The following is a 23612-nucleotide window of genomic DNA, read 5'->3' on the forward strand; positions in this document are numbered from 1 at the left end:
CATTCAATTATTAATTCAGGATAAAAACTCACTGTATTCCAGCTGAGATCTTGCAGCAGTCAACGAGGAATCTCAACAACAGATTGCATCACTGTAATATTAACACAGGGAGACACATTGCCATTATACAAATGCATTCATTTTTACCCTTAAATGACACATTTTAAAGGATTCGTTTACTATAAACGAAGTAGGTTTCTTCCATTACCCTTGGTGTTTATTCTTTCCTGTATCATTTTTGTGGATTGTTAGATATAGTTCTCTTATTTTGTGTAAACCTCTCTATTATAGTTGAACAAAGGATCAGCACATGCTTGTTTGGTTGTTTCTAGCCGGATTTAAAAAGTAAACGGAAAATTGTGTTCAGTTAAAAGGAGTCCTCCCTTTTCCGTTTCCTGCGCATGCTGAGACAGCTGACGCGGTGCACGCCTGTCTTCAGTAGCACTCGTTCTCCAAGAAAACAGTCAGTTATGACTAAAGAAAATATGCAAGGGTAAGATCCGTATTGCAAATTGATCATATCTAAAAGGTTTTTGCAAGTAATGTTTCTCAACTTGGCTTCAGTAATATCAAAATTAGCTTTAGCTGTGTTGCATTGCCTATAGGTGCTTTGGATTGCATCAGCTGTCAGAGGAAAACAAGAACAGTGTTTAAGTGTCTCCTGGTGTAATTGCTTGTAATAATGCACCGATTTATTGGTAATACTTGCTTAAGTAACTTTTCTGCATTTTAAACGGACGGATCAGCTTGCTTAGTTCAAAAGTATCCATTTTTCTGCATGCAACATTGAATTCACACAACTATAATGAGATGTAAAGCTCCACTATGAAGTGTACAAATAACGACAACCAACGATCAAACAATAAATGATAATAAATAATAATCAAAACATAATAAGTAGTCAAACCTTAAGATTATTCTTCGTTTGAGATCACTTGAAGGGTATATGTACATAGTGACATCCCTTGAAGAGTATGTGTACTTAGTAACACCACTTGAAGGGTATGTGTACCTTGTAACATCCTTGTATTTTCTTTAAATAAAACTTAACGAAATCAAACTTCAAATAACCCAAGACAACAAGCAAAGTCTTAATTTTAATTTATGGCAGCTTCTTTTCCCTTCACATTGCTGGGGAAATTGGCCCCAGGAAAACCTGTTGGGTAGTTTGCCGGTTGGATAATTGAGATTTCAAGGCTGAACCTGTATGTACGTACATTAGTGCACACATTCCTCTGCTGTGCTCAAACAATTTGCTTTAACTGCCGCTTAGTCTCCGGGCAATTTAAAAAAATATATTTTCAAGTGCAATTTTCAGGATCAGATGGAGCTATTGTGGGTAGAGTGTGAAGTATGGACTGGGTTGTGCACAATTATTTGCATTCATATTAGAAGAAAAACAAATTGTGATATTTTTCTTGGCCAAAATTGTGTTCCCATTAAATTCTAGGATTTAGTTTATTGATTCAGTCTAATTTAAAAGCTTTATTGCTATATATAGTCAGACTTTGCTCCTTGTTATTTCCTCTGACTAACAGTTCCCTTCCTTTAGATGAGAACCGCTGTACTGGGAAAGCCAAACAGCAATCAGCAATTCTCTGTGCACTGGCATCACTTACTCTTAATCAAAGTTAATACGATACTCATTTAGAGAAGTACAAAGTTCAATATGTTTATGATATGTGTGATTACATAGTTTCCTGCATCTTCTAATCATTGCCCTAACAATATCACTGGTTGACTGATATGAGACATTTATCAAGCACTTCATGGAATTGATTGTGCTTTTATTTAGCTTGATACCTCAAGATTAAACACATTTTACTTTCGAACTAGTTCCATCGCTGCTCTGCGGGGGAACGCAAAATTATGTGATGGGCCAGATCTGGCCCCTTAGCCTTGATTTTGCCAATTATGTTAGAAGCAGTACATGACAATAGTCGTGAACAACTTCCTCTGGCCTACTTGAGCAATATAGAAGCTGGAAGTTGGCTTGAAGGTTTATGTTGTGTGTTTCTTCCTTTCTCAGGGGGGCGGTGGCCGAGGAGGACCAGGAGGGCCCGTCCAAAAAATCCCAGAAAAAACAGCAAAAGGAAGCAGAGAAAGCTGCAAAGAAGGCTGAGAAACAAGCCAAGATGGTCAGTAGTGTTTTGTTTTTTCTAGTGTGTCACATCCGTTGGCCCCACTCACAGCTGGTAGGACTGTCGTGTGTTCTTGATGGGCATTGTGGTTCCAGGACGCTTGTTATTCAGCCAGGAGGGGAAGCAATGCATGCTATTGTTCAAATATTCCTGCCATTTTAGTTTGTTTACGTCTACCTAAACAAAGTGTTATTTTCCTCTACAATCGGAGCATGGACTCATTGGCTCCCACTCCACACGCAACACCCAGATAATGCTGGATAAAAAAAAAATATCATTGTTAAAATGGAGATTTTTTCATACTGTTGCAAAAACAATACTTCCAAATATGGATAAAAATCTTATTGTAATGTAATTGAATTGAATGCCTTTATTATTTTTATACAATACAATTAAATGTATAGCTTCACCATATTGTGCACAGTCGTCATAAAAAGATTTATTTCGGATAAAAATTAAGAGAGGTAAAAAATAGTGACTGAAGTAATTCAAGTAAAGTAAAGTTGTGTTTAAATAAATTAGAACTTGAAATGAATAATACAGCATTCAATGTGTAGAAGCTGCCCTCCCCCCTAATTTCCGTGTGCCTGATTTTTTTTCAAAGCTTTACATAAAACAGTGGGTTGCTTACGTAGTTGGGCATCCGGCATAACTCCCAAGAGTCCTCCTCTATGTAAAACTCTGGGAAAACTATCAGATAAAGTGAGACAATAAAGCTTATTGAGAGCCCCACTTCATATGCCATTGACAATGATAGATGCCCAATCTATTTTTACTAGGAGGCCTGAAAGTTGATTTATTTGCGCAATTTAAGAAACAGCTGTGCATTCTAAATATGATAAGATTCTCTTGTATCAAAGGCTTATCGTTTAACTTTCAATTCACATTTTCATATTTTCAGGCTGGTGATCAGAAAACTGAAGAGGAAGATGTAAGTGTATCTCCCAAATATAAATGCTTTGGGTTCTCTAATATATATATATATATATATATATATATATATATATATATTTATATTTTCATATTTTTTTCCTGATATTTTCAGGATTTTGCCAAGGACCGTTATGGTGTGACTGCAATGATCCAATCCCAACAAAAGCTGGGTTGGTATAGCAACTGTTACTACACCTCACTAAACACTGCATTTTTTTCGCTAAACACACATTTACACCTAAAGTCATCTTATATTTTGCTAATAATCGTTCATGCAAATTAAAAAAAAGAGTGACAGCCATTAACACCTCAATGGAAAAATGCCTGAATACATTAAAAATGTCTCAGCTGCGGGACATGCTGAGATGCAAATTCTTATTATGCAAATTAATGACCAAGAAAGCCTAATGTTAATGTTTGACAGTGATTTCCATTTTGTCCATACTTTAAACCAACAACTATGTTTTTTATTGATGTTAGTGCTCATGCTGGAATAAAATATATTTTAAAAATGTACTTTTTTTTTGCTGCTTTATAATTCCTCAAGAGTAAAATACTACTCTACAATAAGCTGAATGTGGTATACCAAATAAATCACAGTTCTAAATAAAGTACTGAACAAATGCACAGCAGACAATTTTCTACTATAGTAAGTCACAGTAATACCATGACCAACCTAGAAAAATAAATCAACCATTACATTAGCATGGCATTTCAAAATAATACCCCAATAATAGTTACTGCATCCAGCTGTAGTTTTAACACTATTGTTTTATTGAATTTGTTTTTACTGTCCTGTGACTTTTTAATGATTTGTTACAATGCCAAGACAAATTTTACTCTTAGTGTGTTGTCCAAATCCAGTATTTTCAGTGATAATAAAAGCGTACAAGCTAAAACCCCAGCGCCTTTTATGCACCAACGGCCGTAAACAAACTGGAATCCTTGCCACCTGCACACTAAGCCCGGGGATGTCCACAAGGATGACGAGGGTTGGATGGCTGAAGTCTTTCATGTGGGTTGATGCAGAGTACTCAGCCGTAATGGCTGCTTTTTTTCAGCCTTTCTGTCTGCCAGGTGCTGATAATAGGAATGAAACATGCCTCTAAGTGACACACTTGAGCCCAATTTGTCAAAAATCCCCCAAAGGACGACAGTCAGAAGACAGTCTCATTTGTTCTCCATGTTATTTTAAATTGTTATTATTCTCTTGTCTTAACAAGCTGGCGTACGCTTAGTCTTTTTTTTCGTCTTTTGAAAATATCCAAGGTTAGACAGAGGTCGGCTGTGCGACTTTGAATTTACACCGTAGGGAGCTGGCAAGGATTTCCAATTCATTTTTTTCAAAGTAATTCAATTTGTGTGTATGTGTGCAGACAGAGCTTTGGTTATGGTCAAAAACCTGACTCTTGAGAGGGCAGATGAGTTGATCTGGTTGCGTGCCCGAGTTCACACCAGCAGGGCCAAAGGTAAGATTGTCCTTCAATTTTTATTTTTTAATCTAATTTTCTTGAGTAAAATAAGTCAAGGTGGAATTACTTTTCCTACATTTCCACATACTGTACCTGCATGCCTCCTCCGGCTGTTTCCCCAAGCTAGTCAAAATAAATGTATACTGTTGTTGATATTTTTTTGCCCCTGTAGTATATCACTTTGATTTTGTCATATTCCACTATAGCACTTCACTTGTTCTCAATCATCAGTCATGATTGGCAGGCTATTACATTGCATGGTGCCAAAAATGAGATTACCTTTGACCTATTTCCTCACAAGATCACTTCCAGAGTCAAGGGTCTCTTCCCAATGCTCATGTCTATCGTTCCCGTCCATTGTAAGGATGTCCGTGTGAACACAATAACATCCTGATTCAGTTTAGGATGAGGTGCTGCTGTTGTAGTGGGTTTATCACATCGCTGTTGTCCCGAACACGCACATCAAAGTGCCTGGGTGGCCTTTCTCAAGGGTCCCCCTTGCTAAAATGTTTGCTCTCCTCATAAGTGTTTGTTTGCTAGGAAGGTAGCAATAAGCCCTTTTTTTAAAGAGACAAGTTTACCTGGAGATGGCAAGATTTATTCAATTGGGACTTTGCTACTCCTCAAAACATTCATTACCTTTTCTTTGGTCAAGCTTCCATTGTGTTAGGAAGACTGCAGCTCCTTTATAAAAGCCATTAATCTTTGCATTTGGCATTATTTTTGTCTTTAGGGAAGCAGTGTTTCTTGGTGCTACGCCAACAGCAGTTCAACGTGCAGGCGCTGGTAGCGGTAGGAGATCGTGCCAGCAAGCAGATGGTCAAGTTTGCTGCAAAGTGAGTATAGAGACCGTGTTTCCTGTTAGAGAGGTGCAAAACAATGGTGGGAAAATTCTAGGCGCTAATTGTCCGCCATCCATTTTCACACATTTTGAATAAGGCGTGGACTGAAGAAATCAATCATTTTTCACTTGACCCACAAAAGATTCCTGTTAACAGGGTAGGGTACAGGAGTGTTATAATGGAGTGGTTCCTGTTGAGATGGCAGATACACCAGTGTGGTACTTAGACAAAGTGCACGAAAGCCAGGCATCATTATTCATTTTAGCAGCTACCAAAGGTGATAGCTTGAGCTTTAGTCTTATGTTCACAAAGAGGAATACACGATTTAATTTAAAACACTTTTATTACATGCATTTAGCAAAAAAAAGTTTCAATGATTGTAAAAGTTGTTAATACAATTTTGGCAAGATCATTTACACACTGTTGGAGTTGTATTACAAATATGAAGGTTATTGCAGATTTGTTACTGCTCATTTTAAGTTCTTAGTCAGCTTGTTGTGTATTGCATCAGTTATGGCCATAAACCATTGTGAAAGAGTATGGGGAGAGCAGTCATTTTTATTCCTTGGTGTGAATAGCTGGAACTGGTCCTATTCTTGTATAATGACACCATATTAATTAGTAAAATTATTTTATGCAATCATTCTGATGATAGAGTTGTCAAGACATCACAGTTTACTTGAAAAATGGTCCTCCAGGCACTGTGGTCCATCCAGCGTGTTAATCAGTTCATCTAATTTTAAAAACAGGTGCAATCCTCTTGGCTTTGCGAACATTGGTTTTGATGATTGACAACATAAGACTCTGGATTGCAAGTCAATCCTGTCACTGATGACGGCAATGATGATATTACTAGTTAACCCTTGTTGGTTGAAAGTCAGCTTCCTCTCACTTGTATAGTTTAATTAGAAGATCTTCTGGCTCTGAAACCTTAACTCTATAAAGCATTTAAGTTTTGAAGTACCCTATTAAAAGTATACAAAAGTACAGAATTCCTTGAAATGTCTACAACTGCATTTCCATCATGCCATCCCAGATTAAATCCATGTTTATTTTGTATGGCCTGTATTACTGTCTGCCTCTGAGTCTGTCAGTGGAAGTCATTAATGTGGGATTTATTTATCTAACACTTCTACATGACAGCAAGGGGCCATGGTAGCAGCTGTTCTGGGGCCAAAAGGGACACTCATGCATCCCTCATTACTGTTGTAGAACTAAGAGGAGGGGAGGATTTAAATGCATTTCTGCTGGTCTTGAACTGCTTGACCTCATGTGTTGACAGTGCTTAAGCCTTCTAGATGGACTGCACCTTATTTAGGAAATGTCATACTAATATACACCAACTGGGAAAAATGAATTAAACAGAAAAGATTCACTTTATTGTACAATGAATAGAATATTCAGGTTTAAAAAAACTCAATGGGAAACATTCTTGCTCAGCTGTAACCTTTTAATATGTGCAACCTATAAGTGCTTCCATTTTTCCAGTTGCACAATCATTCACTTTGAAGGGAAAATATTTTTTTCATTTTGAAAGCCACCCACACAGTTTCTAATGGAGATTCTTCCTCACCCACTGTTATTTATTCTCTTTCGTTCCACTTTCAAACACTAGCATCACCAAGGAAAGCATTGTGGATGTGGAGGCATCCGTGAGGAAAGTGGACCAGAAGATTGAGAGCTGTTCCCAGCAGGACGTGGAGCTTCATATTGAGAGGGTACATTGTTTGACAATTTGTTATTTGTGAATACAAGTGGTGCCTACTGTTATTAGTTAATAGTTTTGTTTTAACTGTGCTCTTTCATGTAAAAAATGGGTTATTGCCTTAACAGTTAGGCAGTGTCGAGTTGAGGCAGCTATTTACATGACAAACATCTTCCAGCACACCAAATACACATATTGGAGTATAAATTATACTAATGATCTAGATTTTTTGTCCACTGCTCTTACATATTGTTCCATTAAGTAGTAACTGGATCTTGATACAATTGAAAATGTTTTTTTTTTATTGGTTATCCTTCAAAGTTTGGATTTAAAAAATATATTTTATTTTTAACCCTCCCCCCAGATTTTTGTCATCAGCCAGGCAGAGGCACGCCTCCCCTTACAGTTGGAGGATGCTGTTAGGCCTGAAGGAGAAGGGGACGAGGTAAGGATGAAATGGGACTTTTGAGGAATGTACCTATTTTTTTATTATTAGTAGCAGTTTTGTTTGAAATTAAATGTCAGGTCAGGCCAACCTGGGCTTGTGATTTGCTAAGATAAAGAACATTAAGAAAAGGCTCTTTATTTTTTATGGCATAATCACTCGGAATATTTCATCCAAAAGTGGAAAAAGTCATAACTGTTGATGGCATTCATAAAAAGAAATTAAATACTCCATTTAGAATGCCGTTTTCATCAACTCTCTTTCATTTAATATCTTATTTTTCATTTTTCTGCTGTTGTGATGTTTGAATTTAATTTCTGACAGCATAAAAAATGAAATGGCTCATTGTTGTTTGGCTACCACACCGTTGGTTGCAGCTGCAGTATCACCCCAGGTGTTTTCCGCTGGGATGTCACATGCCAGTCGCACATTTAAGCCGCAAATGCCGTCCTGGGAGACCGACCTTAACAGGCTGTCTGCCCGTCTGTCTAACCCTTTGTCCCCCCCGTGAGGGGCTGGTGGGACTAGGATGTGGCTACACCGCCTATTAGCTCAAAGCCCAGTGGGTCCTCCGAGGAAGCCCGACATGTATAACCCTGGAAGCTGTGGCTCCTCCTGTGATGAAAAATTTATTCTTCCATTTGTGTGTTTTTTTTTTCTCCTTTTTTAACATATTCCCACCATGCCAGCTGTCTTTTGTTTCATTAGGCCGTCTCCTAAAAACAAAGCCACTACATTTTTTTGCTCTATCTTTTGTTCTGGTTAGCTTGGCTTGGCTGCCAGTGACAGCGGCAGACGTCTGATTAATTTGAGCTAGGAGCGTTGGCAGCCAATCATTTACTTCCAGAACTCCCAGTTGAAATAGCTTGACCAGTAGAGTCTCCTGGTAACACTTGACAGATGGTTGCCATGACCGGCCATACTGTACTTTCTACTAAAATCTTGACACATCACACAAAGGTGTCATTGTATAATCTGGACATATGTGACCGCTGCTTTGAATATTTCATATAAAACATCTTTTGTTGTACACTTTGCGCAGGAAGGCAGAGCAACCGTCAACCAGGACACCAAACTGGACAACAGGGTGATTGATCTCAGGGTGAGTTGTTGAGTCTAGATCAATATTTCTTAACTTTATTTTAGCTGGGTCACTCTTTTTGCATTGAAAAAAAAACTAATCTTAAAATACACCCATCTGTAAATATAATGTAAGAATAAATTAATAAAATAATGCCAGTTCAATTGCATTTTAATGTCTGCTTCTGCCAATTGCAATGAGTAAGTTAATCATTTGAGTTAATCACTGTCTAGTTTTTAAAATTTACAATCAACAAATGAATAATCAAAGAAATAGGTTGTTTTAATGTATTGCAATGTATCAATTTGGTGGGAGCTATTTTGAATGGCCGCCTATTGATGTAGAGGTTCACTTGCCTGACTTTTGGTGCATACTAATCTGCCTTTCTCCCAAAATCAGATGGGATAGGCAAAGGCAAAACCATGCAACCCTTATGAGGATGTGCATTACACAACATGAATGAATGAACGGATGTTGAATGTTGTTGTTAGTTGAGCAACTGCAGATGCAAAGAGATAAAATGTTTTAATTTCTGCCTCCTACTCAAATACAATACAAAATGCAGGAAGGTTTTCACAGCGCATCCCAAAGTACTGCATATTACAGCAATACCTGTTCCTTTAACACTTTATGCTTTGAGTCTGTGGACACATCAGTATCCAGTGAAGCTATAAAATGGTTCTCCCACTTACAGGCAGACTTCCCATAACCATAAAACAGCCAATGGCTAGTAGCTAAAGACTATTTCTAAAAGCTGTGTTCTTCCTAAGCACAGGAGAAATGAGTTACTTGATTTAATTTAGATTGTGCAAATTAGTTTGACCAAACTGTGTTCTATTGTTGAGTAGACAAGTCTGGTAATTTTTATAGCCATTACTTTGACATTGTATATTGTACAAAATCTCCCTGCGTATCTATAATATGTTAGTCATTTACTAGTATAAAGATAAATCTTGTTTTTCTCCATTTACTAGTCTCAAGAGAACGACCTTATTATTATCTATAATTTACTACACTAATGCAGTAGAGCCCTGCAGATCTCACATCCGAGATTCAATTTATTCAGTTAGAAATAACGGTTAGACAAGTGACTAAAAAGAAGAGGGTGTAAGCGCTGAGACAAATGTTCTTCATGTCTTATGAAACTTGCCCGCTGTAAATTTCCACCACAGTGCAAACCGTCTTGGTTTGAGTCCGTTTTTTTTGTACTGCTTTGAACTGTAAGAAAGTGTTGGTATTTGGTTAGCTGATCCCCAACGTCACACCTTGCCACCCACTCACTGGGCACACTCAGGTGTAGTTGTGGCCGTTAGGTGACATCCTGTCTAAAGGTTGTTTACGTATGTTTAATAACTAAGCATCAGGGGGGTTTTTATTTACTTACCGATTCCCATTGATGGTGGTGGAGGAACCAGTTGCTCTAAAAATTCGTTTTTACTTTGAGATATTACTAGTTTCAACACTGAAACTAAAAACACAACTGTCATAAATGAAGTTGTTTGCTGAGATTTACTGTAATAGACATCCAACCCATTTGGACTGCATAGGCTAGAATTGATCAAATTATTTCAAATTAATTGGATTAGAATTTTATTTTTAAAATAAAAATCATAACTTCTAATGTGTTCACAATATATTAAGTGGGGTTATGGTTACATTTCTACTCATGGGGTTATTTAATGTATGTATCCATCTTGCTCCAAGACATATTTGTTAAAAAAAGGCAAAATTACAATAACTAGGAGGTGTATAGCCAAGACGAGACAAAGTCTCAAATGCAGTTGCAGGGTTTAAATCAAGGAATGTTGCCTATCTTTTCAACTGTCACCCTATAAATTCCCTCGAGGCACTTTGTGATGAAGGGCTGTACAAATAAACTTAACAAGTGGACCACCCACTGAAAGGTTAAGGTCCTTTCATATAAGACCTGGCTGAATACCTGGGGCCATAAACCAGTAAAGCAGTTTATTCTTGTATGTTAATGAGTTGTTTTAGGGCACCGTTGCATTAGCTTTGACAGGGTCGGTCGTGGTTTTGGCGATTTTACTTTACAGGTATCCATTTATTTTACTTTTACACTATGGTGTATGGTCCCACAATCCCTCTTCATGATATATTTTTTTGTATCTCACAAGTTTTGCTGTACTTCTGCATTTTAATTAATTTAATTTAAATAATTTTTGTTTGTGCTTCTGACAGACAACTACGAGCCAGGCCATCTTTCGCCTGCAATCAGGAGTGTGCCAACTTTTCAGAGATACCCTCACTCATAAGGGATTTGTGGAGATTCAGACACCCAAAATCATATCAGGTACACATATTCACTCACCATGATTTGGAAAAGGTTTAAATAATAAAGTCACAGTCAGAAAATACATTATTATGATTCCACACACTTATTTGATACCGTCTAAATATTGGTAAGTAAATTTTAACCCTTTCCCCATTTCTAAAATCACGACGATTTATGGATGGCTCTAACTTCATGTTAATTTAGGTTGCATACTCTTTAAACACACTCACACCAAAAGTGCGCAATTACACTACACTTTCACTTCTTTCTTTTAGCAGAGCCAGCCAATGAAAATGACTAAATCTGGTGCCGCCTAATTCAAAAGCGGCGCCTTTTCTTTTGAGCGGCAACTGTAAATCCGCACGATGTACTTGCAAAAACCCACACCTTCCTGTTTGCCAACACCTATGACACACGCAACTGTTTGCGAAATTACGTGGGCTGTTTCCCTACTATTGTTAATGTATAAAAAGCCAGATAAACATGTTTGCGTCAAACCAATCTGTTGGTTATTTAAAAAGTGTTTGTCTTTTCACCAGGTTTTCAGGTGAATGTTAACTTTACAATGACAAAACTTTTTCCCCCCCAATTTCAGCTGCCAGCGAAGGTGGAGCCAATGTCTTCACAGTGTCATACTTTAAGACCAGTGCCTACCTGGCCCAGTCTCCTCAACTGTACAAACAGATGTGCATCTGTGCTGACTTTGACAAGGTTTTCTGTGTGGGTCCAGGTAAAAAAAACACCCAAAATTAAAAAGTATGATGTGCCACACTATATTAAGCAATTAGCTGGCATTAATTGTGATATGCAAACCAGATCTGCTATAAAAGTGACCATTTTTTTATATTGACAAATACTTTTGCATGTTATAGAATATAGCACTTAACTGGAATTAACTGAAATAGACTAGCAGCCTTACTTTAATTTTATTTCCTATATGAACTCATTGCCATTTGACTATTGCCATCATAGGCAGCTATTACACATTTCAATCAATGTATTCCTAACATTTACTGCATTATAAAGGTTCACTTCAGTCCATATTTAACAGTCACTGACGTAATGTTACTCACTTGCTACCTTGATCACAGTCATCTCTACTAGTTGAAATGTATTGGCTTTCTATTGCTGTCACTGGCACTGAAACATGATCATTTAATACCAGCAGTCCCAATTCAATCTATCCCATTATTTTTCGGTAAATGGCAGATACTCTATTTCCCCCACTGGGATAGGGGCTAGACTTGTTTTTTTGCTTCTGTCCACAAGGGAAATCAAAGGACTTCAAATCATCACTGAATCTCTGGTTTAAATCTACTTCACATTGGCTTCCGTAGTTAGAATTCAGGATCAGTACTGTGGTCCAGTGAGGAACAATTTCATGGAAGGAGAGTGTAGGTCTCGGGTAGTGACGAGCTGATATGATGCCTTTTTAAGTTGTTATTCAGAGGTCAGATCTGGTTGGGAAACACATTTGGAAAAATGTTCTGGATGTGAAACCGTTAACCAGTGTATCTTTTTTAATAATCTCACTCCTACGTGATGTAAATAAATTATTAACTGTTTTCTAGATGGCCAACAGCAATTAGTAGTTAATTATGTTTGGCAGCTAATTATTCCTGTTTTGGTCACAAGTGTCAGTCATCATCAAGGTAGCTGTCAATCAAAAAAAAAAAGACAGCAACTTGGTGCTTGACGTTCATAATTAGAAATTAATTGAATTCCTGATAGATAATGCTACTCTGCTTTTTCTTGATTTTTATTTTCTCTAATTTTTTGCTAACATTTGGTGTCGATCTTGTCAGTTTTCAGAGCCGAGGATTCCAACACTCATCGTCACCTCACTGAGTTTGTGGGTTTGGATATTGAAATGGCTTTCAATTACCATTATCATGAGGTCATTGAGTCAATCACTGATACCATGGTCCAGATCTTTAAGGGGCTGAGAGACAAGTAAGCACTTTTCTTCTTTCAGAAATGATAAGATGCCGCAGAAGTTTAACATGTGCTCAACCTTGACAGTCGTTTTGTATGAAAAGGCCAAATATTATATTTCCTTTTACTCATTATGTGCGCTCAGGCATTTGTCAGTTTATGAAAAGCACCACTTTCAATCAGATGATGTTCCATGTGGTTTTAGCTCCGCCTAGCGGTGGTATTCAGCAACATACAGATAATGATGAGCTTCTGTGCTTTGTCAAGAAGAATTATAACAAGTTTGGAACTGTCACTAGATTGTACTAAGTTCTATCTGTTTGTTTTAGCTTCCAAACTGAGATCCAGACTGTGAACAAGCAGTTTCCCAGTGAGCCTTTCAAGTTTTTGGAGCCAACTCTGAGACTGGAATACAAAGAAGCTCTAGTCATGCTGCGGGAGGCTGGCGTGGAGATGGGTGACGAGGAAGATCTGAGGTTAGGAGTGATCACAGCTAGTAGATCAAAGCCTGAATGTCATAACTAACAAATAGTGAACAAGTTATTGATATATACTTGTTTTTTTGTAGTACACCAAACGAAAAGCTACTTGGCCGCCTTGTCAAGGAAAAGGTAGGTTCATATTTATTATATATACCCTTGTCCATGCCATATTATGTCATCATAATTTTTATCCTTTTAAAAAGCTGAGTTAATACTGTTTATTTTTGCCTCTAGTATGATACCGATTTCTATGTTCTGGACAAATACCCACTGGCTGTGAGACCTTTCTATACCATGCCTGATCCCAGCAACCCTGTAGGTGTTTCTCTGATGCATAATGACAATGTTTACTGGACTTATTTGTTTATCCATAGGAAAGGTGCAACATTATATTCTTTTTTTGTTTTGTTTGAAATACAGAAAAATTCCAACTCCTATGACATGTTCATGCGCGGAGAGGAAATCTTATCGGGAGCTCAGAGAATCCACGATCCTCAAATGCTGACTGAACGAGCCATGCATCACCAGATAGGTAAGAACTTCAAGGGGATAAAGTAGGTGAAGGCCACTGAATGTGTACATAGTCAAGAGTCATGTCTTATTAATATTGCATTTTCCTCTGAAATCATTGAAATACTAAAAGTGGATTTTTAATTAACTTAGTAGAAAAAGAAATAGAAAAAATATCAGTTCTTTTTCAATGATTGGTCTATTGGAGTTACGGGTTGTCGCCCTCTGTGGGTGAAAACAAAAGATACAAGTGAAGTCTAAACCATGGCCATGTTTTGTAAATGTTCAATTAAAAAAAATGTAAAATGCAATTCATATGCAACTCTTTTCTTGTGTTAAACGTCACAGACCTGGAGAAGATCAAATCCTACATCGATTCCTTCCGCTATGGTGCTCCCCCACATGGCGGTGGAGGCATTGGTAAGTATTACTGTACTGATACATGTAGAATGTTAAATGTCTTTCTGTAAGGCGTCATTGAAAGGATTATTTTACCTCTATTTTTTTCTAATGTAATATAACTTAAACTATGGTTCATTACAGGCCTGGAGAGAGTCTGCATGTTGTACCTGGGCCTCCACAACGTGCGCCAGACTTCCATGTTCCCTCGTGACCCTAAACGCCTGACACCTTGAAAATGTCAAGCACATCTTTTTCTTAGCAGATGACAAGTCATCATGGTGATGGTAAACTACTAATTCACAATGCTGGTGTAATGGGTTGGTGCCACTTTTTAGGACACTAACATGGAACTTGGATTAATTTTTACTACAAAAGATCGAAAACAGTGCAACAGTAGGGAGCTTTATTGATTGTCTTGGATTATCTTAGACACTTTTCTTAACAACATATTACAGTGACAACAGAGGAGGTGTACACACATATTAGGTTGGAAAGATGCACTAGTTAACTGGTCAGCATCTCTTCTTAATATACAAGTGTCTGGTTCAAGTTCTTACTACCTCCAACTAAACATAGTTGTCTCCTACAGTATATCTGTAACAATAATGTTTTTTTAAAAATCAAAATAAAAACAAATCATGACTTAAGAATATTTTTTGAAATCACAAAGCTGTTGTCTTTGTGTACATTATTTTCTTAAATTGTTAGAAATCATAACAGAAGAAAGTTGTGGTTTCTTTAACAAGTATCAGCAGTCTTTTTTTAATGCAACAGTAACAATCCAAAGTGCTCAAGTGTTGGTGGCAAAATAACAATGTGACATTAAAACATTTACAGCTGGCAGTTGGAATAGATGGTTATAATATAAGCGTTATTGGTCTGTATATCTTTCAGGCATTTGTCTTGTCATGCTATTTTCCAATTTTCTCATTTAACAAAATAATGAGAAATTAAAAAAAACAACTGGTTAGTACTAGCTAATAAAAGGCTAGAACATTACTATCAAATATTATCACTGGCCCAATCAAATAGCAGAAGGAAAATTGATTCTTTTTCAGACATTAGAAGGAAAGGAGAGAGAAAAATACATACACCAAAAGATACACGGACCATTATGTCCAGACTTCCATGGGCACATGTTGCGATTTTCTCCAAGAGCTCATTCAGTTGCAGAACCACTGATTTGAAGGATGAAGAGGAAGATGTGAACAATATCAATGTAGAGAGAGAGCGCTCCATAAATGTACTCTTCTGGGCTTATTGCCAATTCCCGGTTTCCAATGAGAAGTTGCGTGTTGTATACTAAAAACTACAGAAAAAAATGATTTGCTTCATAGAATGGTTGCTCATTTATTTATGCTTAAAAGTGAATATTGGAACTCACCAATGTGTAAATAATGGCTCCAATGGCAGCATAAACCATATGAAGCCAAGGAACCTGTTGAAAAAAAATGCTTCTCAGTTGTTAATTTGTCAGATGGAAACACCCTGCCGAGCGCCTGCTTTCTTTGAGAAATATTAAAGCCCTCACATAGTGGAAGGAAAGCACAATGGCTGTCACAGCCCCAATGATCACCAGCAGAATGGAGGCAATACAGAGAAATCCCCCGCAGGAAGTGAAGTCAACCTGGGAAGAAACACAATTGGAACAGAAGCATAACGCTGAACTGCTCGAAGGTGCACCAGAATCGTGGTTATAATGAGACTTAAACTTTCTGAGAGTAGATATGAAGTGCTCTACAGCAAAGATCTGACATTTTTTTCATCTCAGTTACATCAGATAGGCAGATGTATTCAGAAAAAAAAATCTCATGAATAGTTCATAGTTGCAATGTGAGACAGGCGTTCTTTTATACATTGATGACAATGCTGAGACATGCAGACTTTTTTTTTTTTTTGCTTCCATCTACCTTGGTTTGAAAGCAGAAGACTGTGACAGTTACACAAACTACGGCTGTTATTCCCATGGCAAGGAGGACAGCTTTTGTCTCATAATAGCTGCAAAAAGAAATGGGTTATTTAAAAAATAATAATACAAAACATAATAAAAAGTGTAGGAGTTAAAATCTCTCCAGCAAACCTTGAAATTGTTCCTGACATGTAAGACAGGGCAACAGTCTGCCAAAAAAAATAATACAAAACATTTTACTGTTTGACAATTTGTTGTGTAGTATTACAAAATAATTATGAGTACTCACAAAAACTCCCAGTAATACTAGATTCCATGGGAAACGTCTCCTAAACACACATTGAAATTGTTATCTTATAAAACTCAAAACCAATCTTAACATTTAAGGGCTATGATACCTTGGTTCTTTGCAGCAGAGGAGAATGCAGTAAACCATGAAGTAAACTACACTGTAAAGACAAAAAAAAATGCTTAAGGTATGACTTTGCATTGATGTTTTTGTGGTATACGAGAATCTCTGAATCATATGAATTCTTGTTTTTAGATCTTTGCATTTAACAGCCTTAACCAATTAGTTAATGCAGTACTAACACGACTTCCAAATGCCTCTAAATGTGGAGTTTTCAGGTTATGAAGCACTTTGATATGCAATTAATAAATTTTTAAGTAGAGGCATCAGTCTGAAGTGGATTTTTTAAAAACTTTTACAGTGCAGTTGATGGCCCCTAGGGTCCAACACATTCTCTTCCAACCCTATCAATTTAAAAATGATTAACATTTCCGTTACTGTGACTTTGTTAACTTACAGGGATGCCCAATAGATTCCAGGATACTTGATAACAAACATCTTCACTGGATCACTATAGAAGTGCAAATAGATGAATTAGAAAGGAGAACACACACTAGCAAAGCCATTAGGTAAGTATCGGTTAGTGCTTACACAAACGTAAAGACTGCCACAACTGAAAAAGTGACAGTGAGCTGAGCCGCTAAAATTAAGTAGACCTGCCAAGCAAGCACACACAAAAAATGTCACAACATTTATCTAAACTAAAGAGAAAATTAACTAACATGAATTAACAAGTGTTGCAACAATTCTATGCACAGATGCAAATTGAATTGTTGTATTAAATATTTGCATACTTTTTGCTCTTTATTAATGCCTGTTACATTTTTGACTTCATAGAAAGTTCAATACAAACATGCTCCATTACCTTTCTGATAAAAGAATGTCGAACAGATGTAGTCCCCCACTGTGAGCTGAAAGACCCCTCCATATCTCCTGCAAAATCAGGCATAGAAAACTTTTTTTTTAGGAGAAAAAAAATCACTGCACAGAAATGCTTCACCATTACCGGGGATGGTTTCTGGCAGCCCGCCGGACAAAGTGGGCACAGTGGTGGGCATTCCAGATGGAGGAGAGTCAGGTGTTGACCACATGCCAGTTTGGGCCCAGTAACTAGGAGGGCTGCTGGAGTACATGCCAGAACCAGGACTGTAGGATGGAGGTAGTGGCTCAGATGAACCATGCTGGAGTTGGTTGGGCTCATACTTGGGGTGCTGGAGTGCATCTTCATAGGTTGGAGGACGATCTACTTTGGATGTCATTGTTCCTTAAAGACAAAGACAATTTGTCTTTCTGGTTTGCTTGTAAAAACTGCAGTACAAAGGCAACAATGTAGTACCACATTTTGTGTATTCTGAACTGCATGCACTTTGGATGAGTGGTTGGTGTGCTGGCCTCAAAGGTCTAGGGTTGAGGGTTTGATCCCAATTAGGTTCTAATTTTGTGGAGGATTTTTTTTGGTGCTCTGTTTTCCTCCCATATTTAAAATAAATATATATCCTGGGTAGGCTGGTTGAACCCTCCAAAATCGACCCTAAGTATGAGTATGAGTGTGTATGGTTGTTATTTGTCTTCTTGTGCCCTGTGATTGGCTGGCCACCTATCCAGGGTGTCCCCTGCCTGATGCCAGCACCCCCTGCATCCCTTGTGGGGATCGGTGGTTCAGAAAAGGAATGAATAGAACAGACTGCATGCAAGATAAAGAAAATATATAATAGTGAGTCGGATATTACTTAATGAATTTAGATGCAGAGGAGCCACAAAGTTGTGGTAAGCAAATAAAAGCATAATGTAAGGTTCCATACCTGCTTAGTCCTGTATTCTCCTCTTCTAAATGTGCACCTCACTTGTCTCCTGTGTCATTGGATATGTGTTTTGTAACTTACACTAGTCAACACTGTGTCATATAACGGATGCTCCTGTTGCGCAGGGGCCTTGTAATTCTTTTAGAGAAAATTTTGGCGTAGGGGTAAATTTGTTATGGTGTCGGGTAATAACATCTAATTCTCTCAAGGCATTTTCTATCTAATAAAAATAATGTCATAAAGGTAAAATAGATTTGACATTCTCTACAGAGCAGGCCAATGTACAAAGTGCTTCTAAAGAACCTCCATCAGATTTTGCAAGATGGCATTGAAAAAAGGTTACTTTTCATATACTGTATACATAATTGAATGTAATTATGTATATACAATGGTAATTTGGTGAAATACAGGTATTACTGACAATTTCAAGTCTAATTTTTATGAAATGATGTTAAAGTCATTATAATTTATCTGTTTTTATTGTTTCCGTTTTATTATTGATTCAGTAAGTGGTAACTTCTCAAAGTAATGTCATAGTTAGTTTTTGATCAATATAGAACTGTTTATTTTTTAAGCAAATATGATTTATCTGTCAAGGTCAACAGGTCAAAGTACATAACATTTAAAAGAAGATATTGTCAGCCTTTTATCATTGAGGAATTAAAAAATATACACTTTAAAAGACATAGAAGAGAGGATTTTTTAAATGAAATGCAAACAATCTTTTTTTTTTTTTTTTTTAATCTCCCCCAAAAAGAATTTTATTTGCGCTGTGCGCGTCTTTCTGACGTCATTGTGTTTTTCCGGGATCAGATGTGATGGCGTTTCCTGGCTGGTTTTCTCTGATAACTCTAACTGCGTCTTTCCTCTCGCTATGTTTACTATTCCAATTCAGACGCCCTGTGAAGCTATTTTGGAGGAAATCTTTTAGCACGATAATGGCTCGCACAGAGAAGCCTCTTTTCCGGATGGCGTAAGTTGAATCTAACTAGAACCATCATACTGTTCTGTAGTGTTGTTTTGTGTTCGACAGGTTGATTTGCTTTAGCGTAGCATCATCTAGTGTTAGCTTGGGGGCCATTAAACCCCATCATATTCCATGTTTGTGGTATTTGTTTACACATTTGTCGCTGCATCTACTTTAAATCTGTTGTATTACAATGTAGTACCATATTACTATGTAGTTCAGTGTAGTATAGTATATATTCCTGATACTGTTGAAGTGATGATTGTCTTGATTAACAAGGAATTAGTAGACCATGTATAATGAGCGTTTTCTATGGTGCAGTAACTTTTGATTAACCCACATTTACAGGAAATCCTATTAATGTATTTTTATTCTTCTGATCTATTACTAAGGTACACGCTCTACACCAAGACCAGGCTTGGTTACATGTTTTACAAGAGGCAAATGAAGAAAGCCCGGGAACGCTACCCAACTGGACACTCTACTGGTTTACCAATGGAACTAAGTGGTATGATACTGAAAATTATGTTAAATATATCAAGAAGAGCTGGATCTGTGCACAGTTTCAAAGATCCACGTGATTTTTAATAATTCCAGCTAGTCTGCCTTCCTCTAATTTGATCAAATATGCATGCTATGTTCATTAAAGATTTGAATATGCCTAATGTTCTGCATGCATATGACTGCAATCAATGCTATGCATTAATGTTACCTGAATGGATTATCTAGTGATCTAATATTGTTTTTTTCTTATGCATCTGTTTGCTCTCAAACAGGTATGAAAATTATTCCCATCCCTGTCCTGTCAGACAACTACAGCTATCTTATAATTGACACCACGTCCAACGTTGCAGCAGTTGTAGACCCAGCAGACCCCCAAACTGTTCAGGTGATGACACTTTCATAGTTTTGCACTGCTGTGCCAAAAGAAGCATCAATCTGCCATTTTACAAGTCTTAAACTTGCAGATTTGAAATCATACACACACATTTTAGATTTATTAAATATCCCCAGGGTTATGTCAAAATTCCACATTAAAATGTCTATACTTCAAGAGTTAAGAAATATGCTAGAAAGGTGGTTTGATCATTTTATATTTAATGGTGGTAATTAATTTTTAATTCACTGGACAGTGAATTTTAACAGCTTCCCTATTTTTTCAGGAAGTCCTAAAGGAGGAGGGAGTGACGCTAGAAGCTATTCTCTGTACACACAAGCATTGGTAAGCAGTGTGTTACTTTTTTGCATTGTGCTGTAAATAAATGGTAGCCACAGCACATTCCAAAAGCGCTCTACAGCACAAAATCTCTCTAAAGAATGATTCATTTTAATTAAGACCTATTCAAATTTACATGCCCACATGCAGTGTAAACTCTATTCTATAAAGCTTTATAGGTTTACCACACCCAGCGCTTGGAATATATCAAGTTTGACCGAATATCTGTACTCTCCACAAATCAAGTCGACAGGTTAAAGGGAATTGTCGAGTCAAATCACCACGTTCACTTGCCACTGTCTCTGTAATCTGCAGGGATCACAGTGGGGGAAACAAATTGCTCCAAAGGCTTCATAACTCATGTAGAGTTTATGGAAATGCAGCTGATAACATTCCTGCTCTGACCCAGTAAGTCCAGCTTCCGCAATGTAGTGCACATTAATTGAACAAAGGAACATTGACTTCAGAGTTACTTATTTTTGCATAGATAAGCTGCATTTGATTTCACGTATTTTGATAAGTTAGACATTTTTTGCTCATTGAATTAACACATTTATTTCCACTTCCTTATCTGAAGTACTTAATGTTTGTGACATATTTCTATTTGTGTTTTATTAGCCCTCTTTCACACGAGGACTGCGTAATGGTCGGGTCTTTACGCTTTACGGCCCTCTTCACGCCAGGACACACAGTGGGCCACATGATTTACCTGCTGGATGGACGGGCATTGGGTGCTCCCTCCAGTCTTTTCTCTGGTGACCTGGTTTTCCTCTCAGGATGCGGTAAGTACAGCAGAAATGATGACTGCATTTGGCACAAAATATTTCGTCTTCTAACATGTCTTTCCAACATTTTACCAAGTTTATTCTCGGTCTCCGTTAAAACATAATTGCACCCAAAAATACGACTTATACTCCAGTGTGAATTAACATATGTTTTTTTGTTGTTTAAAGGGAGGATGTTTGAAGGCAGTGCAACCACAATGCTGTCTTCACTTGACACTGTCTGCTCCTTAAATGATCAAACCTTTCTTTGGCCTGGTAGGAAATTCTCTTACACACACACACACACACATGCATCAATATTAATATGCAAAAGGGCAATTTTTATTCCTGACAAAACTGTACAAGTCATTAGCCTCCAATTAATGTCAATTCCAGTGCATAATGCACACTTGAGTCTAATTATGCTGAATTTTCCGCTTGTACTTTTGTTCCCACTCAGGTCACGAGTATGCAATGGACAATCTGCTGTTCGCTGCTGAAGTGGAGCCCCGCAATGCTGCCAGGGAAAACAAATATCAGTGGGTGCTGAAGCAACGAGGGCAAAAGCTGTGCACGGTGAGAGTGATACATTGCTGCTCTTGTCGGGCAACCCGGGGCTTTCTATTTTAGAGATGTGATAACATCTTGTGCGTGTTGATCGTCTGATTTGGTACGTTTAAGAGTGGAATGTAGACGGTTGAAAAATAACTGACAACTGTAAAATTAGGTGTTATAAATAACAAAAGAAGAAAAAATAGAAAACTCTTAGTTTTTATTTTTCATTATTTCTTATAAATGTCATTATTATTATTTTTTTAAAGGAGGAGGGGAAATAACAATCAAAAAAATCTTTGCTATGTCTAGTTCTTGATATTTTATTGACAGCGACAGACATTTTTATACTATTTTGACTTTACTGCACATGTTATAACTTCATGGGCTGCACATAATGATGTACAAGGCTCTATGTTTGATATCCGTGATTTAGATTAAATCTATTTCTATTTGTTTTTCAGTGTCCTTCAACTGTTGGAGATGAGAAGGCGTACAATCCTTTCCTTCGCAGCCACTGTCCAGAGCTCCATCTGGCACTGGGACTCCACCAATTTGAGGACGAGGACTGGACTTTGTTCCGAGCTCGAGTCCTAGAGCAGCTACGCAAGCGTAAAGATCATTACAACAAGAGATGATAAGCTGTCAGAATATGGAACTGTTGATGAAAGCCATAACGTATTGGCCACTACTGTATAAGGACTTGGTTAGCTTTGCTGTAAAAGAGTGCAATTTTTTCTATCATCAATTTGCACATTTGAATTTTGCATTATCAAGCAGTAGTGCATGTATCACATTTCCATATATGCATTGTGAACTTATTAGGATTACCATATAAGATGTGACATTTTATAATGACAATTTGCACACATGCATTATCAATAGAGCCAAATTACCCTGTAGAAAAGGAGTAATGTCAAAAGGTTATGCAGTTATGTAATGTACTATTATTTCCAGCATAGGGGTTTTAGTCATGAAACAATAAATAAAAAAATGACAGTGTATCCTAATATTTTCTCATATTACATTTAGTACATTTCATGTAAGTGTGGCTATAGTAGGGTACCTTTGTTCTCCACAGGAATGAACAAATGCAAAATAATTGTGGGTTTTTACCACCTTTACGCTTGCTTTTTCTGTGCCAAGCGTTTTTTCTTTTGATTTGAAATTGTAAAACGATGATTGCGCTTTATTTCCCTTTGCATTTTGCTGTGAGGTAACGAAAATGTGTTTAATATTGTATATGTATTGTCAAAGTGATACAGGATGATTGATTTTGAACTGTTTTGGGGGATGCATAATTATATATCAGAAAATTAAATTGTATTTTTTATCTGATTAAAAAAATACATGCTTGTTTAATTAGCATGCTTTATCTCTGCACATTTATTTCAATTGAAACTTAAATACATTTAATGAAATGCAGCCTATTTCTGGTGATGGAAAAAGAACAAACCTGGAAGATAGAAAAGCAGCTAAGTATTTTTTTTCTTCTGTGTTCTAAATGTTAAAAGCCAGAGCAGAATGTCCCCTGGTGACAGTTGACTAAAATGTTATTGAGTGTTTGATGCTGTTGCACATCTGATTTGCATATGTTTGAGTTCAAAACACTACCGCGCGGGAAGCAGTTTGACTTTAGGTTATATTTTAATGAGGATATATTCAAGTAAACTTTTCCAATAGACTTTACGAAGCTATTTGGCCTGAAACCTGATGTCTTTTTCCCCCCACTTATTCACAAACAACAAATATAAAATATTCTACCACAGCTAAATTTTTATACATCACAACACAATGTTGGCAATATTAATT

General features: G+C 37.1%; 3 protein-coding genes across 3 annotated transcripts; 2 read left to right on the plus strand and 1 right to left on the minus strand.

Annotated features, from left to right (window-relative positions):
• Positions 1-337: 337 nt before the first annotated feature.
• On the plus strand, positions 338-14893 carry dars1 (aspartyl-tRNA synthetase 1). Its single transcript, XM_077728579.1, has 18 exons — positions 338-493; positions 2030-2138; positions 3043-3072; positions 3187-3244; positions 4451-4543; positions 5280-5382; positions 7004-7106; positions 7458-7538; positions 8581-8640; positions 10819-10930; positions 11508-11642; positions 12718-12865; positions 13177-13323; positions 13416-13458; positions 13564-13644; positions 13750-13861; positions 14188-14259; positions 14383-14893. The coding sequence occupies exons 1-18, from the start codon at positions 402-404 to the stop codon at positions 14472-14474; spliced, it is 1671 nt and encodes a 556-aa protein (XP_077584705.1). The 5' UTR covers positions 338-401; the 3' UTR covers positions 14475-14893.
• On the minus strand, positions 14873-17758 carry LOC144204532 (protein lifeguard 3-like). Its single transcript, XM_077728580.1, has 11 exons — positions 17506-17758; positions 17365-17432; positions 17091-17155; positions 16957-17010; positions 16549-16599; positions 16440-16479; positions 16322-16359; positions 16152-16239; positions 15773-15868; positions 15626-15679; positions 14873-15550 (listed from the first exon to the last, which is right to left on the minus strand). The coding sequence occupies exons 1-11, from the start codon at positions 17756-17758 to the stop codon at positions 15401-15403; spliced, it is 957 nt and encodes a 318-aa protein (XP_077584706.1). The 3' UTR covers positions 14873-15400.
• Positions 17759-19105: 1347 nt separating this feature from the next.
• Positions 19106-23175, plus strand: pnkd (PNKD metallo-beta-lactamase domain containing). Its single transcript, XM_077727999.1, has 9 exons — positions 19106-19274; positions 19661-19776; positions 20045-20157; positions 20432-20490; positions 20800-20892; positions 21103-21266; positions 21438-21524; positions 21709-21824; positions 22265-23175. The coding sequence occupies exons 1-9, from the start codon at positions 19120-19122 to the stop codon at positions 22436-22438; spliced, it is 1077 nt and encodes a 358-aa protein (XP_077584125.1). The 5' UTR covers positions 19106-19119; the 3' UTR covers positions 22439-23175.
• The last annotated feature ends 437 nt before the right edge of the window (positions 23176-23612 follow it).

The sequence above is a fragment of the Stigmatopora nigra genome, chromosome 11 (genome assembly GCF_051989575.1).
Source record: "Stigmatopora nigra isolate UIUO_SnigA chromosome 11, RoL_Snig_1.1, whole genome shotgun sequence".
Lineage (NCBI taxonomy): Eukaryota > Metazoa > Chordata > Actinopteri > Syngnathiformes > Syngnathidae > Stigmatopora > Stigmatopora nigra.

Excerpts from the sequence above, each read along its gene's own strand:
- dars1 (XM_077728579.1), top strand. The coding sequence starts at position 402 with ATGCTGAGACAGCTGACGCGGTGCACGCCTGTCTTCAGTAGCACTCGT. Across the intron at positions 4,544-5,279 it reads TCACACCAGCAGGGCCAAAG|GGAAGCAGTGTTTCTTGGTG; the intron begins GTAAGATTGTCC and ends TTTTGTCTTTAG. Across the intron at positions 13,324-13,415 it reads GGTGACGAGGAAGATCTGAG|TACACCAAACGAAAAGCTAC; the intron begins GTTAGGAGTGAT and ends GTTTTTTTGTAG.
- LOC144204532 (XM_077728580.1), bottom strand. The coding sequence starts at position 17,758 with ATGACATCCAAAGTAGATCGTCCTCCAACCTATGAAGATGCACTCCAG. Across the intron at positions 17,156-17,364 it reads GACATTCTTTTATCAGAAAG|GTCTACTTAATTTTAGCGGC; the intron begins GTAATGGAGCAT and ends CTTGCTTGGCAG. Across the intron at positions 15,680-15,772 it reads TTGTGCTTTCCTTCCACTAT|GTTCCTTGGCTTCATATGGT; the intron begins GTGAGGGCTTTA and ends TTTTTTCAACAG.
- pnkd (XM_077727999.1), top strand. The coding sequence starts at position 19,120 with ATGGCGTTTCCTGGCTGGTTTTCTCTGATAACTCTAACTGCGTCTTTC. Across the intron at positions 20,491-20,799 it reads CTCTGTACACACAAGCATTG|GGATCACAGTGGGGGAAACA; the intron begins GTAAGCAGTGTG and ends TGTAATCTGCAG. Across the intron at positions 21,267-21,437 it reads GGTTTTCCTCTCAGGATGCG|GGAGGATGTTTGAAGGCAGT; the intron begins GTAAGTACAGCA and ends TGTTGTTTAAAG.